The sequence below is a fragment of the Zerene cesonia genome, chromosome 1, assembly GCF_012273895.1.
Source record: "Zerene cesonia ecotype Mississippi chromosome 1, Zerene_cesonia_1.1, whole genome shotgun sequence".
Lineage (NCBI taxonomy): Eukaryota > Metazoa > Arthropoda > Insecta > Lepidoptera > Pieridae > Zerene > Zerene cesonia.
The window spans coordinates 10,632,368-10,653,659 of NC_052102.1; the positions used below are offsets into that span (position 1 = coordinate 10,632,368).

Below are 21,292 nucleotides of genomic sequence, written 5' to 3' on the forward strand. Positions count from 1 at the left end.
TCGAAATTCAAATGTAATATTTTTTTATAATTAAGTGTAACAGTATTTATGGCCAGACTAAGTATATATTTTTTTTTTTCAATATCACTGTTGTCAGAAATTTCAGGACGTACCAAAAACGCCTTAAAAGGAAACTTATTGGAAGACTCGCTCTACATGTCCTACTTTGCCAGGCAAAGCATCCGCTTATAGCGAAAAATTCACAAACTTTAAAAATGTATAGGGAGACTAGATTGCTAATATGTAAACCATTGACGTAGGCTATTCGCATCAATGTTATGAAATAGAATATTCATGTTAAATATTAAAATTTTCAAAAAAATGTTACTAACATACTTTTTACTCGGATTTAAACATTTTTAACTAAATAAATAACAAATTAAAAACTTTATCAACTCCACTACAATTAAATAAGAAAAAATTCATTCCGTATGTAAAACGGCTATCATGCAATATCGAATACATTGAAAGGTATATTGAAGCGAAGCGAAAACCAATTAGTAAGCTAATTTAATACCTAAAAGCGTCTGGTGTCATCAGATTCAACTGCGGCATGCTGCTGGGAGACTCTGGCCGAGGGTTGATCAGGCTATTCGGCTGCGGCTGTGAATGCAATGCAGTAATTATATTATTTACTAGCATTTCACTCCGGCTTCGCCCGTGGTACATATATTGGCTATGTCACTCAGTGGAGGTGCAGTTTCAATTTTTCGGTCCAGTGGTTTTTGCGTGAAAACGTTCCAAACATACAAACGTTTCCTCTGTATCTGTATAATATTAGTGTAGATTATTGATTAATAAGTTTTTTCTAAGAGTCAATCCTATTAAAGTGACAGTAGACATGTGTTTTTGTTTAAGCTATCTATGTAAAATGTCTGCATTCTTTGTCGGAAATATTTAAGTGAATAAATGAATAAAAAAAAGAGCTCGAATGATCGAGACTCTAATTTATCTTAAAAATGTAATTATTCTTAGTATAAGTAAATAATTATCAAAGACAGAGCCTACAATGATAAAGGCCCTATATAATAAAAAAAAAGTGTTCGAATGATCTATTATATTATCCACCCACCTGCGCCCGCATCAGCAGGTTCTTCAGCTGCTGCGTCTGCTGCTGCAGAATGTTGGCCGGCATCTCGTCCTCCGCCGGCTCCTCCAGCGTGAGACTCTCCGCGTCCGCGTCTAGCTGCAGCATATCTGTGTGCGAAAAGTCCCGTATGGCTCCTCCATTCGTGTTCAACCGACATGTTGCGGAGTTGCTGGCAACACTGTGTGTTGCTGAGTTGATGACGCGTGTTGATATGTTAATGAGGGATGAGAGATCAGATTTGAACAAGGATTCCAGCATAATATAACTTTTATGAGTATTGGATTTGTCTTCGCATTGATTAGGTGAAGTCAATTGTTAAAAGTTTGAAAAAAAAAATCTGATTGGAACCGGAGAGAGTATCTCCTACTGTATATGTTAGTATAACTTTTATGTAAATATAATGTGGACAAAACACATTCATAGTCTCTATGGGTTACAATGTGTGTCTATGAGTGTGTATGCGCGCGTGCGTGTGTAAGTGAGCGTGTATGTGTGTGTGTGTGTGTGTTTGCGCGCGTGCGCGTACGTGTGCGTGTGTGTGCGTGTGCGTGTGCGTGTGCGTGTGCGCGTGTTACCGTGCGAGAGGTGCGCGGCGGCGCGGTGCGTGTAGAGCAGGTCGGCCTCCTGCAGGCCCTTCGGCTGCACGAGGTACAGCCGCAGGCGGGTGCGCTTCGCGCCCGCGCCCACATCCGCGCACGTCATCTCGTTGTCCTGGTTAACATTTTTATTAAGTTTACGGGGTGTCTACGATACGGTGTAATTTAATCAATAAGAAAATTTAAATTAGACTATTTTTTTAATCCATGTGGTTGTTTACGTTCATTTCTAATAAGTAAGTAAAAAAAATCACAAGTCATAGTATACTGGTACGATTTAACAAAAGCAAAACAGAAATTGTTTTCATCATTCGACATTGCTATAATATTTGAAGTTGCTATATTATAAAACAGTTTAATCAGTACAACACAAATTAAATATGTACATATTACAAAATATTCAAAAGTCAAAAATACCAGTGCAGTCACTTACATGTAAGTCAAAGTGAGTCGGCGAGTCGTCAGCGGCGGAGCCGTTCCTGTGGAACGGGTCTTCGCACCGCGACTCGCATTTCACCTGCTGTTCCTCTGAAGGTCAAACGCAACATAATTCATAAATAACTGAACGGTAAAACACGACTATTTCGCAAATTGCATTTGTTATTGCTATGGTAAATAACCCCCCCTCCTTCCTCCTTTTCTTTATTTACGGCTGCTATTTTTTTAAACTTTGTATTAAATTATTAGTGAGACAAGTGATCATTAATTCAATCAAATTCAATCAAAAACGTTATATAAAATATGGTTGTTAGCAGTCTTACATACCCTATACAACTTTCATAAAACATCCGCAAATAACCCAAATTTCCGACATCCAACATAACCACTCACCGGCATCCACAATGCAGAACCCGAGCACTTGATACGGCAGCAGGAACTCGGCCACGCTGCGACAGTACGCGGCAGTGTCCCCCCCGTCCCTCGCCATGTTCAGCACATACAGGCTCCTCGCCTTGAAGTCCGACAGCAGCAGGTAGTTCGCGCTCACGTCCAGCTGGGCCTTCATGCCGAGGGCCGGCTCGGCGCCCAGGGGGGGCGTGAAGGTGATGCTCTGGAGGCAGGTCCACGACTTGCAGGACCAGATCTTTATGTTGGTGTTGTTGTCCGCGCCGGTCACCGCAAATTTCCAGAATTGGACGCTGGAAGGAGAGCGTGTAATATAAGATTGGATTGGGAACGTTGTCGCAATAGGGGGAGCGATCACACAATATGGAGCCAGAGGCCTGTTTCCTTGTCCTCAACCACCCAGTCCATTTCTTCTTTACAGTCGCCAATCCTTCCATTATCCCTTTCCCCTCAAATGTGGGTAGCAGATTCGCAGAGGCACTACCTCTGCGAATGTTAATGGACAGTGGTGATTACTTATCATCAGGCGAACCACCAGCTCAGTTGCCCGCTTATGGCATGAAAAAATTGGTGAAATTTCACCTTGATAGAGCATAATTGTATGCATTTAACATCTTTTTTCACTGAACAACGTTTTGAAATTTTTCGCATGAAGTTACTTAGTTTGGGTAAATCAGACATATAAATTCATAGTTGTACCATGTTGTACAAGATAGTTTACATGGTTCATGGTTTGTTAAAAATATCTTAAACTAATCTCATCCTACTATATATGTAATATTATATAAATAATATTAGCATATATATTATATACAGATAATATAAATGCGAAAGTTTGTAAGGATGTGTGTGTGTGTTTGTTGCTCTTTCACGCAAAAACTAATGAACCGATTGCAATGAAATTTGGTACGTAGACAGCTGGACAACTGGAATAACATATAGGCAACTTTTTATCCTGATATTCCCACGGGATACGGACTTTCGCGGGTGAAACCGCGAGGCGCAGCTAGTTATTAATAAGTTTTAGGAGAAATACTCACTCAGCATTATAATTCTTGTGGTTATCCAAAAAGAAGAGACACGTGAGTGGCTTGCCCTCGTGCGGCTGCCACTTGTGCAGGCAGCGGGGACTCGTTGAACTGTTTATGTATACCTGTGAATTTATTGAACAAAAATTATAAAAATATTTGGATAAGGGATAGAAAAATGGGGGACACTTTTGGGCTAATGCGTTGTTGCCTGGTGGGGCTCTGAAAATCATCGTTATGCTGACCATATCGGTATAACAGATGCTGAGTGGCCTCCCCTTTTAGGTCGCCACACAAATATGCGTAAATGTTTTAGTTTTAATTTTGTTTTTCATTTTATTTTTGTTTTATTTATTTTAATTTGATTTTATGGCAATATTTATACTACACACATACTTATAAAAACAATTTCATTTATAATCGTTATGTGTGCTTAAAACTTAAACTACGTATAATATATCAATAGATGTAAGACGCATACCTGCGCAAACATGACGTATCCATCGTCCGCGGCGGTCGCGAGCGCAGTGCCGTCGGGCGAGAAGGCGGCGGCGCGCAGCGGGGCGGCGTGCGAGCCGGCCGCGCGCCCCGCGCCCCGCGCCAGCGCCGCCGCCGCGCCCACCGCCGGCCCCGCGCCCACCGCCGGCCCCGCGCCCCCCGCGCCGCCCGCGCCGCCCGCGCCGCCCGCCAGCGCGCACACCTCGCGCACGTTCCACATGCGTGCTATGCGTCGAAATCATTCATTAATTATTTAATTATTTGTTGTGTAACTTGGAGAAAAAAAAATCGGCGAATGGCGCGGTTTGGAATCCCAACAGATGGTCGAAATATTTCTATTCTTTAAAAATTTTTCTATATTGGTTAGATTGATTTTCACCTCCACCTTGATATTATATATGCACAATGTATCCTGATGCGTATAAAATATCCAGATATATTACAAAAAGTCAAAATTAAACCTCCTAACTTTCGACAAAATTAAACCTCCTTCAAATTGTCAGGGAGAGACCATATAGATGTGCAAACTATCAAATAATAAAAAATTGGTTTACTCTGTAAAAAGTTATGAGGTAACAAACACAAAAAAATACAATCAAATAGTTAACCTCCTTCCTTTTTTTTGTTATCGGTTATAAAGGTAGGGGTGATAGTTTATTTGAAGAGTTTCATACATTAGTGTCAATATAAATGTAAAGTCACAGTAACATAAAAGCTGAAGTAATAACTGAATCAATCAAATGTTCACACTTGCAATTTATTACTAAGACGAAGACTAAGAGTATATGTTAGGTAATTATTTAATCCTGACGATCCTGATCAAGATCATAAAATACACTCATGAATTTATTGTATCAATCCTTGATAAATGTACAACGTTTGAAATAAATCTGTCTGCTTAAAGTTGATAAAAATCAAGTCTAAAGAGTTGGTTACATACAGGTGAAACTTACAAGAGCATTTTAAAAATACTCACCAACATTAGAATGTGTGGTGAGCAACATTCTAGCCACATCATCATCTGTAGAGTCATCATCTTCATCAGGTATGTAGGGGCACCAAGCCAGTAGGTGAGCTGAACCTCCCATGCCAGTATCTTCTTGAATCTCCACCATCAGTGTACATCTGAAAATACAATATTTTTTTTTAAATTCAATATTGTTTTTATGATTATATTTCTTCAATAACATAATTCAAAACTACAAAACTATAAGTTGACATTGGGTAGGTTTTTATTATATATATCATAAGCATTTTTAAAACTATGCAACACGTTATGATGGGGATATTAGGGGGGAGTTTAATAGATAGAGTGATTCAAGCGGAAGGTCTGTATGTATAACAACACCTATCAAACTACTCCGAATATAACTCCTGCGAAGACACGGGAAAAAGGTAGTACTAAATAAAAAACAACCCTTTTATATTCATATTATCTATGATAAATTGTTTACCTTAGTCTATTGTCTATCAATTCAATTTCATGGACGTAAATGTAACCCAGTTCATCTATACAAGCTAGAAGCACTTGATTCTGTATGAAGGCAAATGCTAAATCTTGTACCTGAAATAAAATGTTGCATATAAACTTTTTGGTCTTTCACATTTGACAATTGAAATAAAAAAGAATAATAATTTGCTGGCCTCACAAAATCAAAAAAAGAGATACAACAAATATTTATTTAAATTACAGATTAAACGAATATCATCAACAAATCGTTACTAATAATAGGAGGCTGTAAAGGTTTTTTGTTTGAAAACACTAATCTCAGGATTTTCTGGTTACAATTCAAAAATTATTCCAGAATAAACCTAAATTGGTAAATATGTATGATGTAAGTGAAACCAATAGGTGTATAATAAATATGTGTAGAGCATAGGGAACAACAAATAGACAGACAGAATGATAAAACTTGAAAGTTAAATAAGCTAGCATTTAAACAAGTGGAAAGCAAAATAAAAACACACAAATTGATTTGATGAAAACATGTCAAGAATTTTTATATGAAAACCAATTATATCTGACACCATTTATTTATAGTTCTATATAGATCTTGTGCCAAAATTACTATTTGTTCTTAACAGACTTAAAAAAAACAGGCAGTTCTCAATTCAATTGAATGTTTTTTACTGACAAACTGGGTGGACCTGGATGATGGATTTTGAACATACTTTTATTATTCCAAAGCTGGTTTAGTTATTTTGTTAAAAATTATTATGTCAGTTAATATAATCCTTTACCTCTCCTTTCATGCCTTTGATGAGTGATCTCTCATTCACACCTGGCTCCAAATACACCACTCTAACCATACCATCCACAGAACTTGGTGCTGTAATGTATAAATCTCAGATTATTAATAAATTCAGTGTATGAATATAAAAAAAAAAAACAATAAATCTGGTTAATGCTCAATATAGATAAATAAAAATTAATTTAGTGATAACAGATTCATAATTAAAGTAAAACTATGGATCTTATTGATTGTAAATAAGATGATTAATACTTTTGTATTATTAGTAAAGCTGTATTATTTTATTTCATTATTTTTTTTATTTAACATAGATCACATGGCAATATCATAAATTGTGTTACACACATCCCATACACTCACCCTTAATACAGTAAGCCAAATATTTTCCACTGTTGTGTACATCTATCAACCGGCCAGGGTAAAATTTAGCCTCCCAATTGTAATCTACGAGATTCGTCAGTTTTACTTTGGAACTACCATGATTATGGTTACCGATATTTGACGTCACCACAACATCAGTGGCGAACACCTCCGCACTGCACGTATCATCTTCCTCGGAAAACGATCTGTGTGTTTTAGGAGAGTGAAATTACAAATTATTACTCAACTTGTCAAAAAGACAGCAGGTTATAGTTGAAACGAATTTATGAATTGCATTTTAGTTATAAAAAATCCGTGATTATAACAAAGGTTTCATTTGAAATTGAAATCGCATTTCGAATTACTTGTTTTGTGACCATCATCAATGAAAATAAAACTAAAATTGATATCTTACATAGTTTGGGTCGTGTCAGAAAGTTTAGGAAGCATTGTTGTAGGTTGCATTTTTCTCCTAATACTCCACTCGCAACATTAATAATTATATAAACTATAAAAGTGATCGTATTACAGTATTATCTGCAAAACTTAAAGTTAACAAGGCAAATGAATTTAATTTGCAAAGCCGACACAGTCTACAATCACAACTCACAGACTCACAAGTCAGACATGTCATTAATGACAGTAAATCAGAATTTTTTTAAATAAGCCATTTCGACAGATTAAAAATAAGTTAAGTAATAAGTTAATAAGTTGTGTGTACTCGAAAGTATAAATGTACATTCATAGCAGTTACAAATGTTACTACCACTTATATTTAAATCATACATAAACTCACAAAGAACACATAAAGCCTTAGTCGAACATATTGTTTTTACAATCTTAATTCTCTATCAAAAGTGAGCCTTTGCAAAATTTGCTTAAAAAAAGGAGTAAATGACCGCGTCTGACGTGTGTTTGACAGCTGACACAGCAGTGCCAAGGCGATTGATTTTTTCGAAGATGGTAAGTTGAGTTAAAAATGTAAATAAAATTAATTTTAAGGCTGAAATGTACATCCATCGAACTTATCTTTCTGTTTTAGTCCTTCGCCAACAAGATTTCTATGTTATGGGCCCGCCCAGGGGCCGACAATGTCCAAAAAGATGATGTTCCTTGGACACTGCGTTACGCTGGTCGGGGGTTGGGAACAATTGGCAGCTTCAGTACGTATTTTATTTATATTTATATAACGAAATGAGTGAATGCTAAACAATGCAATAAGTGCATCGTTATGACGATGTGAATGTTTCATTTTATTTACTTTCTTTATCTTATCAGTTTAGTATTCAAACCTGACTATTTTTAATATTATCGGGACTGCTTCTTTAAAAATTTAAAAATTATGTTATTTACATACTATTTCTTTTCATAATATTACAATTCATTTGGTTACTAAGTACAAGAACAATCTAGAATGTTTCCATACTTCTAACATATGTTTCAACTAACGGGTTAATTATACTCTTAGTATAGTGTTTAATTAATTTATGATATATTTATGTATCTCATCATAATGCTTTCTGAATGATATAATATATTACTCTAATTAAGTGTGTAAATATGAATTGTGACATTTTGTTATTATAAAGTACAATAGACTGAGAGTAGGTGTAAAAAAAACGATTCGTAAATAGAGACATTGAGGCATATTAATCAAACTAATCACATTAGTAAAATCCATTTAAATATCATTCAAGTGTAAGAAATCACAAATTGTATTATAAACATTCCTTATACAAGAACTATCTTTAACCTATAGCTTTACTCTCTCATTGCTATGTAAAAAAAACTATCCTGAGTACTATAACTACGGGCTACATAGTGTGTGTGTTGTTTACCATCAGGCATATAAAACTGAACCGAAAACATAAAAAAAAACCCTGCTACAAATTTGAACTTTATTTCTTGCACACTTGTCTAGGCTTGAACTTGCAGCAGAGTCTAATCATGAAAGTTTGTAGGTATGAATGTTTGTTACTTGTCACGGGAAATCAACTTATTATATCTACATGAAATTTGGTACAAAGATAGATTATAGTCTGAATTAGCACATAGGCACACATCTTTTGTTGCTTTGTGAGTGACGCCACGGCCACAGCTATTATGTTATAGTATAATTCAAATGTCCATGGAATAATGAACATTTATATATATTGCACAATAAATAATAATTAAATAATATTCTAGATATTACTTATATAATAAAAAGAAAAGATTTGTATGTAAGGAAGCAATGTATATTCCCCAAACACTGTGTGTGCATTACATATTATTGATCTTGGAATTATATAATTATTATGAGAACATTTAGAAAGTGAAACATACACATAAGCTTCAAGTGAAGTCAATAACTCAAAGCAGTATCATTTGTTTTAACTTATGAACTTATAAGAGTTATAACTAGGTTATAATATGGACTAATATAGATTAATTATTACAAAAAAATATAACTAATTTTACATTGATGATATTAGTAGGGATTATGAAAACTAAGTTATGAACTTACTGTTTAGTTCAATGATACTGTACAATGATTATTTAGAGCCATTGCCTGAAGTTGTCGTCTAAAGATAATAAGGACCCTTTGCAAGCTCTTCACAAAAGATAACCTGAGCCGTTTCAGTCTGAGATCCAGTTTGTTATCGAATTGCGAGAAGGTTATGTTTATTTTTTTAGCAGTAGTGGGTTTCCAATTATGTAACACTTATAAATTATTGACCTGATATCCCCCCCCCTATTATAGCCTATATAACTCGAAATCATGTGCATATCCAACTGTGAATGAGATAGAATTTTTGAAATAAGTTGCGTAGTTCCTGAGATTAGCGAGTTCAAAAAAACAAACTTTTCAGCTTTATATTATTTGTATGGATTTTCACGTAACTTAAGCAATCGATTGTCTAATTCCACTTATGCTCGAACTTGTTAGCATGTGGAAGTCGAGCACGCTTCGTCACGAATTGGGCCAGCTCGAACCGGGGGAGTACCACGCCCCCACAGAAAACCGGCATGAAATAGTAGCGGGCTAGTATGTTTCGTACGGTGAGTGGTGGAGACGGTGGTGCGTTTCCTTCTGCTCACCCTTGCCAGTCTATTCCTTCTTTCCAGTCGTCAATCTTTCCTTATCCCTTTCTCCTTAAAAGCGGGCAGCGCATTCGCAGAGACACTACCTTTGCGAATGTTCATGGGCGGTGGTGATAGCTTACCGTCAGGCGAACCACCAGCTCGGTTGCCCGCTTATGGCACAGAAAAAAATTGTTCCCAAAAAGAGATGCATAAGAAATGTAACTAAGCTATTGCATTATTTTCCAGTTGCAATAGTGCTGGGCCTAATAAACTGCACTGGCATCATTATTATGCAAGTGAGCTGTCTCATAGCAGGCGTCTGGCAGATGCTCGCTGGTTTCATAGTCATCGTGTGCGAGGCGCCCTGCTGTTGTTTCTTCATAGACTACGTGCAAGCGCTTTCGGATAAGATGGAGGGTCGGCCATATTGGAATAAGGCTGCTCTGTATATTGGGTGAGTTTTGATTCATTTTCACATTCACACTCAAATCAATTTAATCATTCTTTTATACTTCTTATAGAAACACTTCTCAATCGTCATAACATAGTTTTAACATTTACCACCTTTATTGTTTGTGTCTGACTTTAGTAATGATGGCTAGGATGGCTGGAAGGCGTCGGTCGTCTCTAACACAGGTTTATTCCTAGTTGAGGCGATAGTGGTGTTTGATTTGTGTTGAATCAATGTATTTTTGCTAAATAAACGATTTTTATTTATTTACCACCGGTTCGATAAGCAGTGTCTTTGGAGGAGAGCTTGTAAGAAACTCTGTTGTTGCCATTTTAAAATTCATTTAATAAACTGATTATCAATTGACGAAAAGTTATGTTGAGAATACTCGTATTGATAAAAGCAAATGATTTAAATCACTATTGATGCCCAAGGTAAATGTCATATATATCGCCCGTAAATGGCATGTTTTTTCGATTTAACTAATCTTTTAATTATAAACGGGTTTTTAATGTTACACAGATAGAAGTTTAATAAAATAGCACCCAATAAGAGGTAAAAAATAACCAGCAGTTATATATTTTATAAATTTCTTTAGACATGGCGATTATATTTATAGATATAGGTACATACTACCGTACAGCTCATAATTTTGATAAAATTTAAATTTGAGAAGCCTCGGCTACAATTCGTTATTTCGTTCGTACTAGCCAATCCCTTTCATGTAATACCTATATTTAGGGACTCATGAAAAATATTAAATACGACTTTTTGTTTTGACTGTCATCTTTAACCAATTTTCATCAAACATTACTTGGAACAACCGCAACGAAACTTACTTTCAAGTGAAAAAATACATCGTAATCGTTTCATCTGTTTGAGAATTACGATGCCACAGACAGACATGGACGTCAACTTTTTCCGTCCGGTGTTAAAAACAGAATCCATTGCTACTATTATTCATAAAACTAAATATATGAATTTAATTTTTACGTGAATTAAGAATAGTGTGTTATACAAATATTGTCATATGTAGTATAAAATAGATAAGATAAATGATGTGAATTAAAAAGCCCATTAGGTAAATGTTAATTTTAACCTTGAATGACGAATCAAGAACACTTATATACGAACTAGATTGTACGATGTGACTCATATTATGTCTGATTTGTGTTAAAATTTTATTTTATACGCCCCTGACTTTTCTCATGTTATATGAGATTTAATGTCCCACCTATGTTGTACATAAATTCGTACTTATAACCAAAAAGAAATTAAAAACATTATTCATACAATCATATACATATGTTCATATAATCCAAAGAGTATCCTGGACAGATATAAATACAGACAAAAATAAATTTATAATACTTAAAACACATAATTATTTTTAAATGTAGATATTTAAATTTTATTTATATTGATAGATGTATACAATATTAAATTTATTTTAATAGCTTTAATAAAAAAACGTAAATGGAAACATTAAAAAGTCGTTCACCATATGTGACGATACCACAATAAAATGGTTGATGTCTCCACTAGTGAATTTCAATTTATTTGCGTTGTTTTTATTGTACGGGGGCGCCAATTTATTATTTAAAGAGGGGAGGGGGTCGAGTAAAATCGGGGGGTCTTGGCAAATATCACGTAATTTGTCTGCCAAAAATAGGATATAATTTATTATTTAGTTCATGTAGTACTTGCCTAACTTTCATGTAGGTTTTCTTTGTTTAAGACTAGATGGCGTTGAAGGAAACGAATGTACATTAACTTTTTTTGTCATTCCGTTATTCCAGGTTATCATTGCCACCATTCTTTCTCTGTTTCCTGAGTCTCAGTACATGGTTCGGCAGCGGAATGATATTCGCCACTGGCATCGTCTATGGAATGATGGCGCTGGGCAGAAAGTGAGTAATACAATCAGCAATGTAGTTCTTGTGGCTTAGGTAATAAAGTTTATAATGGGTCGAATGCTCAATACAGTTACGGGTCATTTTAAATTGATTGTGTGTTAACTGTTTCTTTTAAAGATTCAAGTTAATATGGAATGAAAATTTACCAAGTGTGTCAAGCTTTGCTTTAATGTTGTTTATCTAAACCAACAATGAAAGTTTTATATAAAAAAATCTATGTTCGTCTAACTAATACTTACGACACACATGTGTTCTGTGTTATTTTTTATGTGTGTCATTTTTATTGTTGTTATTAATTATATCTAATAACTTAATATTGACATAAGTCGGGTAACAATATAATGGAGGCTGATCATTTTTGACTAATATATCCTGTTTTGGTCTTAACAATTACTTTTCTTTTCAAATATGATTTAGTTGAGCTACCAGTGAAACAAATTTCTTTTTTTTTTAAATTTGCGTACCGAAAACCGTAATAAGAACCCGATATGTTCTTTTGTAAAAGTTACGCTCGTCTACTTTATCACAAACTCAAACGTTAAAAAAGAAAAAAAAGCTCGCAAACACAGGGGCTAAAAATTGAAATTTAAATATCGAATTTTTATATTAATTAAAGTTAAAATATAAGTTAGTTACATGTAACAACTAAAACGCACTCATCGCGTCGCGATACGTTGCGCAATACCAAGTTATATAAAGAATGCCAAATTTTATAACGAATGTCCAGTTATATAACGAATGTCAAGTTATATAACGAATGGCAAGTTATATAAAGAACGCCAAGTTATATTGTTACCCGTGTGGTTGGCGGGGCTAACGTTGCGTGTGCGGGCGGGTAGGGGCTCGCGGGACGACATGGCCGCGATGGCGGGCGGCGCCACGCCCCCGGGCGCGTCGGCCGCGCAGGACCACAGCGTCACGCTCATGGAGGACCCTGACGTGTGGCGTCCTAACTAAGGCAATATAACTGATGGGGCACGGTGGAATGGAGATTTGCGAGCACCGAACGGTGGTGTACGATGCGATCCAAACGGGAATTGGACGTCTAATTCAAACTCGAAACATATATTTATTCAATTAGTCTTCTTGTAGAAGCACTTTTGAATCGTCATAACACAGTTTTAACGTTTGCCGTCGGTATAAAAATAATTGAGCTATTCTCAGTTGGATTGCATAGTACTCGATTTTTAAAAGAATAAAGAGATTAAAAATATAACAATCTTAGCTGGACGCTGGCTGTGCCTCGACTCCGTGTTTAATAATTAATGAATTATTGAGGCTTTCAATCAGACTACGTTTTTAAAAAAATCCGAATAATATCTCCATTCTACCTTTATTAATACAACCCCACTGCTATGCTTTGCACTATTTTTGTTTGGTTTTGTGTGATTTTGCTTTGCATGATTTATCTTTAATAACTGATTTTATATGTTAGACGGTTGAGTATATTATTTTTAGGTTATGTTCTTCTTTCTTATTTTCTTTGAGGCTATATCTTTTTTATTGCAAGTCAAAGCTACTAGCACATTGATATAGAATTTTATTTATTCGAAGGCACTTGCTAGATGTGTACCGTCGACCATATATTTTAGCCGTTTAAGCACTTTTCAGTTATGCTTCGCAATAAATAGACTTGGTTAACGGTTTACATTTATTATGGTGGTGCTTAGTTTAAATTAAATCTGTTACCTTTAGAGCGTCTGTTGAAGAAATGAGGACATCAGCGGCAACGTTAGAGGCCGGTGGTATCCAGCCGACGACTGCGCCGCGAGCGAACCTCGTCACCAACGAGCAACCATTCAGTTTCACAGGACCCCCTCTTAGCAATTGACCTGAAAATACATTAAAGTGACTTTATATGCGTCCTACATTGTAAAATCACTGCGTTACCTACAATAATAACACATAAGTCATTAACATATACAAGGAACAAATGTTGAACTTATATGGATCCTTGCGGTACACCAAAAATGATATAGACTTCGTGGTGAAATAACATCTTAATTTTTTTCCGTTTTAGTATCGTGTGCTCAAGTTAGTTTAGATTGTTAGTTTTCTGAAGCGTATATTTTTTTAAAGCGTTGACTTCATAAAATTACTGTATTGGATTATAGTTAATTGTGAAAGCAATCGTGGCTGGACATTAACAGATAAAGGCTATTATGCATTTAAGGTGTAGCATAAGCACTTTAAATATAAGTCTTGAATGGTTTGCGAGTGAATTTTTGTATGTTTGTCTCATCTATTCAAGTATAATGATTCCTCTATAGAAAATAGCACATTGCACTGGTGTTAAAATATAAAAGTATTTGAAGGCATACGTCAGTGCGAAGCCAAACAAAGCAACTTTTTTTCTTATACACATAGGAATTTATGACTATTTAATATGAAATGCGTAATTTTGACAAATATTTAGCAAATAATTAAAGCGAAAATTCTTATACGAAAATCAAGTCGACAATTCTCGGACCAATCTTCATCAACATCGCTCTGAAGTTATTGTTATCGCTTTATGAATGTCTAGTTAATAAATTCCTCGTAATGTTATTTCTAGACTTAACGATCTCTCACATTAAATAAGACTTATTTCAAATGGTACGAAAATACGTCAAAATTGAAGCGCGAAAAAGACTGCATCAACCGAAAGATTTGACATAAACGCTGGCTATAATATATTTGTCTCGCTTGCACGTTAATCATTATCGAGAGTAAGTGAGATAGAGCTATACCGGCCACCATTTCCAAATCGATTATTCAATGACTATACAATATAGGTCTTCTTACGTTGGTAAATTAACATCGCCTCATTATATGCGTTTACGAAGTACTTGATGACGTATATGAGAATTATATCACTTTGTTAAACGTTAACAAATGCCGTAGATAGATAAATTGTTATTCGTAGGTAATTATTTCATTTCCCATTAGATATTTCTTGTGATATGTTACAGCTTATGAGTGTTCGTACGTAGTTAATGTTCATGTTGAATTAGAACATATCTATCGTTATTTATGAATAAGTTGATTCGATAGATAAATATATAGCATCGATAGTAAAGATTACTACACACACACGATTCCAGTGATTAAAGCCCTCTAGATTAGTATACAAACCCACGACGTCTGATACAAAGGCCTTTGTTTAGATACTAAATAAATAAAGCGTCATTCTGTAGTCATTGCTACATATAAATAGTGTAAGATTTACGTGCGTGACCCTTTCGTACACCTCTTTATGTAAAATCTCCAATTTTTCTCTGTATTGTCCGATTGTGGTTTACTGTAATCTGATAAATCTATCCAGATTTGATATTTTATAATACAACAGGTGTTTTTTTTTTCAGGCTTTCGATAACATAAAAATCCAAACAATATCTCTTGATATTTAAGTCAAAAAAGTATACGGGTCGGGTGTTGTTTCGAGGCCCACGGTAAAATTTTAAATTATAAATAAAAAGTCGGCCCCTAGAATAAGATGAATGTAGGTTTAAACGATTTTATTTTATAGTACGTATTTATGTTAAACGAATTATTATAATGTTGTATACATTCCAAATTCAATTAGGGTCTCATTTATATACGTCCTTATTCAAATTTAATTATTTTTAAACGGTCGCCAAAACACTTAAACAGAAACACATGTCAATTTATGCTATCTGCTCTTGAATGTTCGAAATTCGAATTATACAGAATAAAATGTGATTTGAAATGTACCTTTGATGGCGTGATTGTCATTTTTTTGTAGCTGATTTGTCGTGCCATCGTCGTAAGTGGTGTAATTTTTTTGAACATTATTGTGTTTATTATTTTAAGCGGTAACATTAAATAATGCATTATTTAATGTCGAGGTCCATACTAATAAACTTTTATAACCTCAACCTTATTTTTTGTCTTTTTTCTGTCATGACTAACTGTGAGAATATGTCTAAGTATAATCAGTGAAATAATGCTATTAAAAAGTTTATTAGTGAAGGCAATACACATGGTTTAAATGTATTATTAATTATAACGGGAAAAATATGAACTATTTTAAAAACCATGGACATTTTTTGTTAATAATAAATTTAAGACGGTTATTGTAGACCCTAGGCTTATAATTCTATTTAATCATTTGCTCATCTTGATTGAATTTATTGAAATGTTTCGTTCTAAAACTTGTATCAGCATAATTTATGTCATGATAAAAATATGTTAATTAATAATCTATAATTATGCTTCCACAGATCACTACTTATGCTCCTATTTTATTATATGTTCAAATATGGCAACTTTTATTGTTTTCAACTTATGTTCTTCCATGTTCAATAACGATTTACTATTTTTTTACGTTGTAAGTGTAAATTATTCCCTTTTTAATTTGTATATAATTTTATGAATATAAAAGCACTAAGTATAGATTTTAGGACTTGTTAAGACTAGCGAAACTGATATTTGTCACAACAGTGTTACCAGTATGGCCTTTCAAAAGGAAATTTATGTCATTTACTGTTTCGCTGCCTATATATTATGCTTTGTTGGTATTAAGGTTTGTTCGAAAAATATCTCTTATAAATAAATAGTTATTGCTATGACAAGTATGAGGCAATTATGTAACAGATTTCGTAAAATATTATGTAAATAAATAGATAAATCTCGATTTGTGTTTCGTTTTGTATGTATAAAAATATTTAAATCATACGAGTGTCATTTGTAAGCTTTCGAGGACAAAAAGGAAATATATAAAAATCGATCGATTTAATTATTTATTTACATTTAAGAAATATAAATATTGATTCTTTTACTGAAGCTTTTTACATATCTTGATACAGTAAAATCAAATTATAAATTTTATTTACAAAAATAATTATCAAAGGAAATAGTATTATATAATAATGTACATAGAAATTAATATGAAATTTATTACAATTAAAGACTTTACTTCTATGGCAGATGGATAGCTCCAATAATTATATTACCTATGACATACCTAGTAAGAAATAGTATCCCTTGAATACAGTGTTTTATATTTTTTTAATAATGTAAAATGTTTACGGAGTCATGTAGTCATGTTAAAAAAAATGTATGAAGTATGCAACTATATTGCTACATCGAAAAAATGCAAATATTTTATAGCCTTTTTTTGTCTTTTATAGAAAAAGAGATCAGAATATAGATTCTGCAACACTCGGGAGTAACTTAGTAGCATGTAGTGGCACATTTCTCTAAAAAAACTTGTGTAATGTTTTTGATACAAAGCATGTTCAATGTTCATGTCAATCTAAAATTATAAATACAAATCAATCTGGCGGGAATCTATTTCGAATAGACAATAATGAGATTTTAACTGTCAAATAATTATGAACCGTCGGGAAGTTGTATATGTCGTTATAAGATTGTTGAATCTGTGATGTAACGCGCGAGATTGGAAAATGTCGAAAAGTTGTGAAAATTGCCTGACCAGCAAGTCAGGTTGGCTGATTGAGCAGCTTTCCATTTTCGAGTGAAGAATTTCATTTTTTTCCACTGCAAATTTTATTATAGTTAATTAGATTGCACTTTGGACCTGTCTCATCCGCCCTATTATGAAGAAATCTTGAATATGGTATGTAGCGTCAAGTTGAAGTTATATGTATGTTCGAGTATGTTATAGTCGTAGAAGTGGTTACTGCATTGTTCTTGTCGTATATTACTGTTAGGACAGCATATCTGTAATAAATGTGTGTATATTGCACATTTTTGTATCATTTCAACATCCCTTTTTAATAGTGAAGAATTCTTGCATAGATACCCACGCCCACAGAGAAGAGGCCGTAGGTTATATTGGATTAATATAATACCCCCCTGTTTTCCTTTGAGCCGCATTAGTGAAAGGAGAAATTGGTGCTTCTTGATATTAGGTCACGACATTATTTGAACATCCCTAGTACCTACTTACCTAAAAAATAAGGATTTTTAAACCATCATAGTTTTAATATGCATCTTAAATGTATGATATTTGATAGAAAACTTGCTTATTTGTACAGACTTTGAATGAATGGAGTTAACATAAGTAATTGAATGAATGTTTAGTAATATGAAAATCTGGTATTAAAACACATATCAATGTAGTGTCCAGAGAGGAAAATCTATTCTTTGCATCAGCACAAGAGAAAATAAAAAACTTGATAAATAAGTAATTTATTAAAACAATAATTACAGAACACTTACATACCTATATCTATAATTGTGAATTCTTCATATTCTTATATTGGATACAACGAGAGATTTAATGAAATATAATGTTATAGTATTTTACATAAAAAATATAACTGTTAACTTCCTTCTTTTTACATAATGTTCATTTATTCACCTTTCAATCATAACACTGTGGATATGGACAAATGGTTGTTAATTTTAATACATCTACAAGTACAGGGCATTGGCAAAATTGTGGGTACTGACATAAATGAATGAATCATCACATCTTCAAACAAAATGCGACCGAATAAGGCGGCATATTTGTCACTTGCTATTCTATGCCTTTAATTTGAAAATCCCTCCAGTAATAGTACCGTGCCGTTGGATCAAACACATTTTTTGGTCAGTTTCTAGGCACACAGTGGGTGGCTTCAGATTGGGCTGTAGCTTACAAGCCTGTTCGGATATAGCTACGAGAATTCCAGCGGAATCTACATGAGCAGCACCTTTAGCTGCTAAACACAAGCCTTTATGATCAGCAAATAAACATCCAGTGACGTTGGGTGTTGACATTATTTCCTCAACAACTTTGTCCAAGTCTTTTTCCATGGTCAAATTTGTGAAATTCTCAACGCTTTTAACAATTCTGTATGAATAGCCTGAATTCAATATACAGAGACAATGTAAACTCCAAAACACAAATCAAAATAAATTATTGGACTCAGAAGTCAGATCTGTGATTACTAATTTGACATCACTCATAACTCATAAGTCATACCGCTCGTCTTTGTCACTTGTCAGGTTTGTTTTGAAGTTCAGTGTCAGTAAACATATTCAAATTAGGTTTGCTATCACTAAAATTCTATTTATTTTCCACTGATCGAATAGATTGAACGAGAATTTGAGCAACTTTAAGAGGGTTCGCGGTCTTTTTTTAACTACATTGCCTAAATTTTTTAATGTTGTTAAAATTATATTTATTTATGATTGATAACACAGATCTAAATAAAAAAATGCTTTCTGAAAGTCCAGTCATGAAACTCATAGTATGCCAGAAAAATGCATTCTATTTTAACCAGTGAAGATATGGGGGGAGTCGAAAATGGCCTGAAATGCTTCAAAATATAAAATACCACAACAATGTCATCGCATTTCAGTTTATTAACTACACAAAATTATAAATTTGTTATACAAAACTTTCAAAGAGAAATATACAGCTAACCTTAGCTTTATTTTATATTTTATTTTCTATGTAAAGATCTGTAAAAAATTTAAGTTATTTGAAGGTCTTGAAAATAACTTGTAGTAAACTTCTCTATATTATGGTTTAATAGCGCTTTAATTTACATAATTAACCACATACAGAATGCAGTTAGCATTGCTATATTCTTACGTATATAATAAAACAATTATTATGGAGCTATGAGTAAAGTCTAATAAGGAAATACTTCTAACATGGTGCACCATAAATTAATGACCTAAATTTCCAACTACCGCTTACTACACAAGCCGAATAAACAAGATTGTTTTTTATATTTTGTATAGTATGTATTTAAAAAGCGAACTGTTATTATTGCAATATCTAAGGGTGCCTAAATTATAATTTTTGCTAATGACCTATGGCACAATTTACATTGTAGAAGTCTCATTGAAGAATTAATATTTGAAGTAGTTATCAAGTTCAAAAAATCTAAACTAAGGTAAAATTTTTTATCAAAAATAAATAAAGCATCGATGACGCGTCATTGAAAGGACACTGCATGCAGTAAGTATTACAAGATGTTTCACCATGCACGTTAATCCTCTCTCGCTAGCCACGAGTCAGTGACCGGAACCAGTTAGGAATCGATATAAAATAAAAATAAAAAACTTATTTGAATTCAATAATCTTATCACAATGATGGAGTTTTTGATTTATTATTTATTAGGAACTTTCGTACTTATATTATTTTACGAAGTCGTAATATATTGCAAGAAAAACGGTATTGGAGCGAAGATTAATAACTTTGGTACGTATAACAATATGTTCATAATATTTTGCAATAGCATTTGCAATGTTAATTTGTTAATATTTGTTTTTATTTTTTATTTATTAAATTTTAATTCATATCAACCTAAATGAATGTAAAATTATTAAATTAACTTAGTAGTTCGTAATAATGATAGAGTGAATGATTATAGAGCTAAGTAAGTTTAATTATATTTAATAGATTTTATAATTTAATTTGCACACAATAGGGATTTTTAATTGCATGTTATCGACGTTAGTATTTTTTATATTTACATCATTTGCAGCGAAACTAAATCAAAGGAAGGAATTAATGATGACATTTATGGAAAATGGCGGGAAGGAAGTAGAAAGTACAAATGTTTTTATCGTTTAAGTATATTTTTTTTTAAAGGAAGCATAGATATGCTTTTGTCTTTTTTGTTTTGTTTAATTGTTGTAAATAAAGATGTAACATGAATTTTGGCATTTTTATGAGTTTTCACTTTTAAGTTTGATTATATCTGTATATGTACATGAATATTGCTACAGTCATTGAGTAAATGATTGACTATATTAGGTACCAGACACCGTTTGTGTTGATATTTATATGTAACTTTCTTAACAAAGTTTTTTTTTTATGTCATAGTCGGCAATGGAGCTGGTCGCCTGATGGTAAGCGCTATCACCGCCCATGAACATTTGGAAAAGCGTAAGGTCAATTGCAGATCTTTCGCCTCTACAAATGGATTGCCGACTTTAATTGGGAAGGGATTAGGAAAGGATTGGTGATGGGAATAAAGGAAAGGACTGGGAAGGGTAAGGAAAAGGATATGGGCCTCCGGCTCCCCCACTCACCGTACGAAACACAATAGCAACTTACTTGGTACTTCCCCGGTGCGAGCTGGCCCAATTCGTGCCAAAGCGTGCTTGACCCCCACAATCAAAGATCCACTACTATCAACATTGTATTGACTAAAATTAAAAAAAAAACATGTTGTCCGTAGCATGTAGCATGAACATAATTTTCCAGTAGCTTTGTATAT

At 33.7% G+C, this 21,292-nt stretch overlaps 3 protein-coding genes and 1 long non-coding RNA gene across 5 annotated transcripts in view; 2 read left to right on the plus strand and 2 right to left on the minus strand.

The window, feature by feature from the left end:
* Positions 1–7,293, minus strand: part of LOC119830768 (enhancer of mRNA-decapping protein 4-like) — a 16,211-nt gene extending 8,918 nt beyond the window's left edge. Inside the window, exons 1-12 of the mRNA XM_038353904.1 lie at positions 7,086–7,293; positions 6,671–6,876; positions 6,300–6,388; positions 5,513–5,622; positions 5,035–5,183; positions 4,042–4,283; positions 3,573–3,685; positions 2,518–2,825; positions 2,120–2,214; positions 1,666–1,801; positions 1,073–1,197; positions 518–603 (exon numbers count right to left, since the gene is read on the minus strand). Of these exons, the coding sequence (XP_038209832.1) occupies positions 518–603; positions 1,073–1,197; positions 1,666–1,801; positions 2,120–2,214; positions 2,518–2,825; positions 3,573–3,685; positions 4,042–4,283; positions 5,035–5,183; positions 5,513–5,622; positions 6,300–6,388; positions 6,671–6,876; positions 7,086–7,135 (1,709 nt within the window). The 5' untranslated portion in view covers positions 7,136–7,293. The remainder of the gene's footprint in view (positions 1–517; positions 604–1,072; positions 1,198–1,665; positions 1,802–2,119; positions 2,215–2,517; positions 2,826–3,572; positions 3,686–4,041; positions 4,284–5,034; positions 5,184–5,512; positions 5,623–6,299; positions 6,389–6,670; positions 6,877–7,085) is intronic.
* A 282-nt stretch (positions 7,294–7,575) lies between these two features.
* On the plus strand, positions 7,576–17,813 carry LOC119839766 (calcium channel flower). 2 transcript variants are annotated; one of them, XM_038366216.1, is made up of 6 exons: positions 7,576–7,633; positions 7,713–7,833; positions 9,983–10,190; positions 11,987–12,097; positions 12,943–13,061; positions 13,799–13,933. In XM_038366216.1, exons 1-5 carry the CDS (start codon positions 7,631–7,633, stop codon positions 13,058–13,060), a joined length of 561 nt encoding a protein of 186 aa, XP_038222144.1. In that variant the 5' UTR covers positions 7,576–7,630; the 3' UTR covers position 13,061; positions 13,799–13,933. The 2 variants fall into 2 exon arrangements, with proteins under 2 accessions (XP_038222144.1, XP_038222137.1); XM_038366209.1 differs by lacking the exon at positions 12,943–13,061 and having other exon boundaries at positions 13,799–17,813.
* Positions 17,814–18,243: 430 nt separating this feature from the next.
* LOC119840450 (ragulator complex protein LAMTOR5) lies at positions 18,244–19,033 on the minus strand. Its single transcript, XM_038367076.1, has one exon. The coding sequence runs from the start codon at positions 18,866–18,868 to the stop codon at positions 18,596–18,598; it is 273 nt and encodes a 90-aa protein (XP_038223004.1). The 5' UTR covers positions 18,869–19,033; the 3' UTR covers positions 18,244–18,595.
* A 985-nt stretch (positions 19,034–20,018) lies between these two features.
* LOC119829474 lies at positions 20,019–20,737 on the plus strand. The gene is made up of 2 exons (XR_005287806.1): positions 20,019–20,268; positions 20,555–20,737. It is a non-coding gene; the product is annotated as an uncharacterized LOC119829474 (long non-coding RNA).
* Positions 20,738–21,292: the final 555 nt, after the last annotated feature.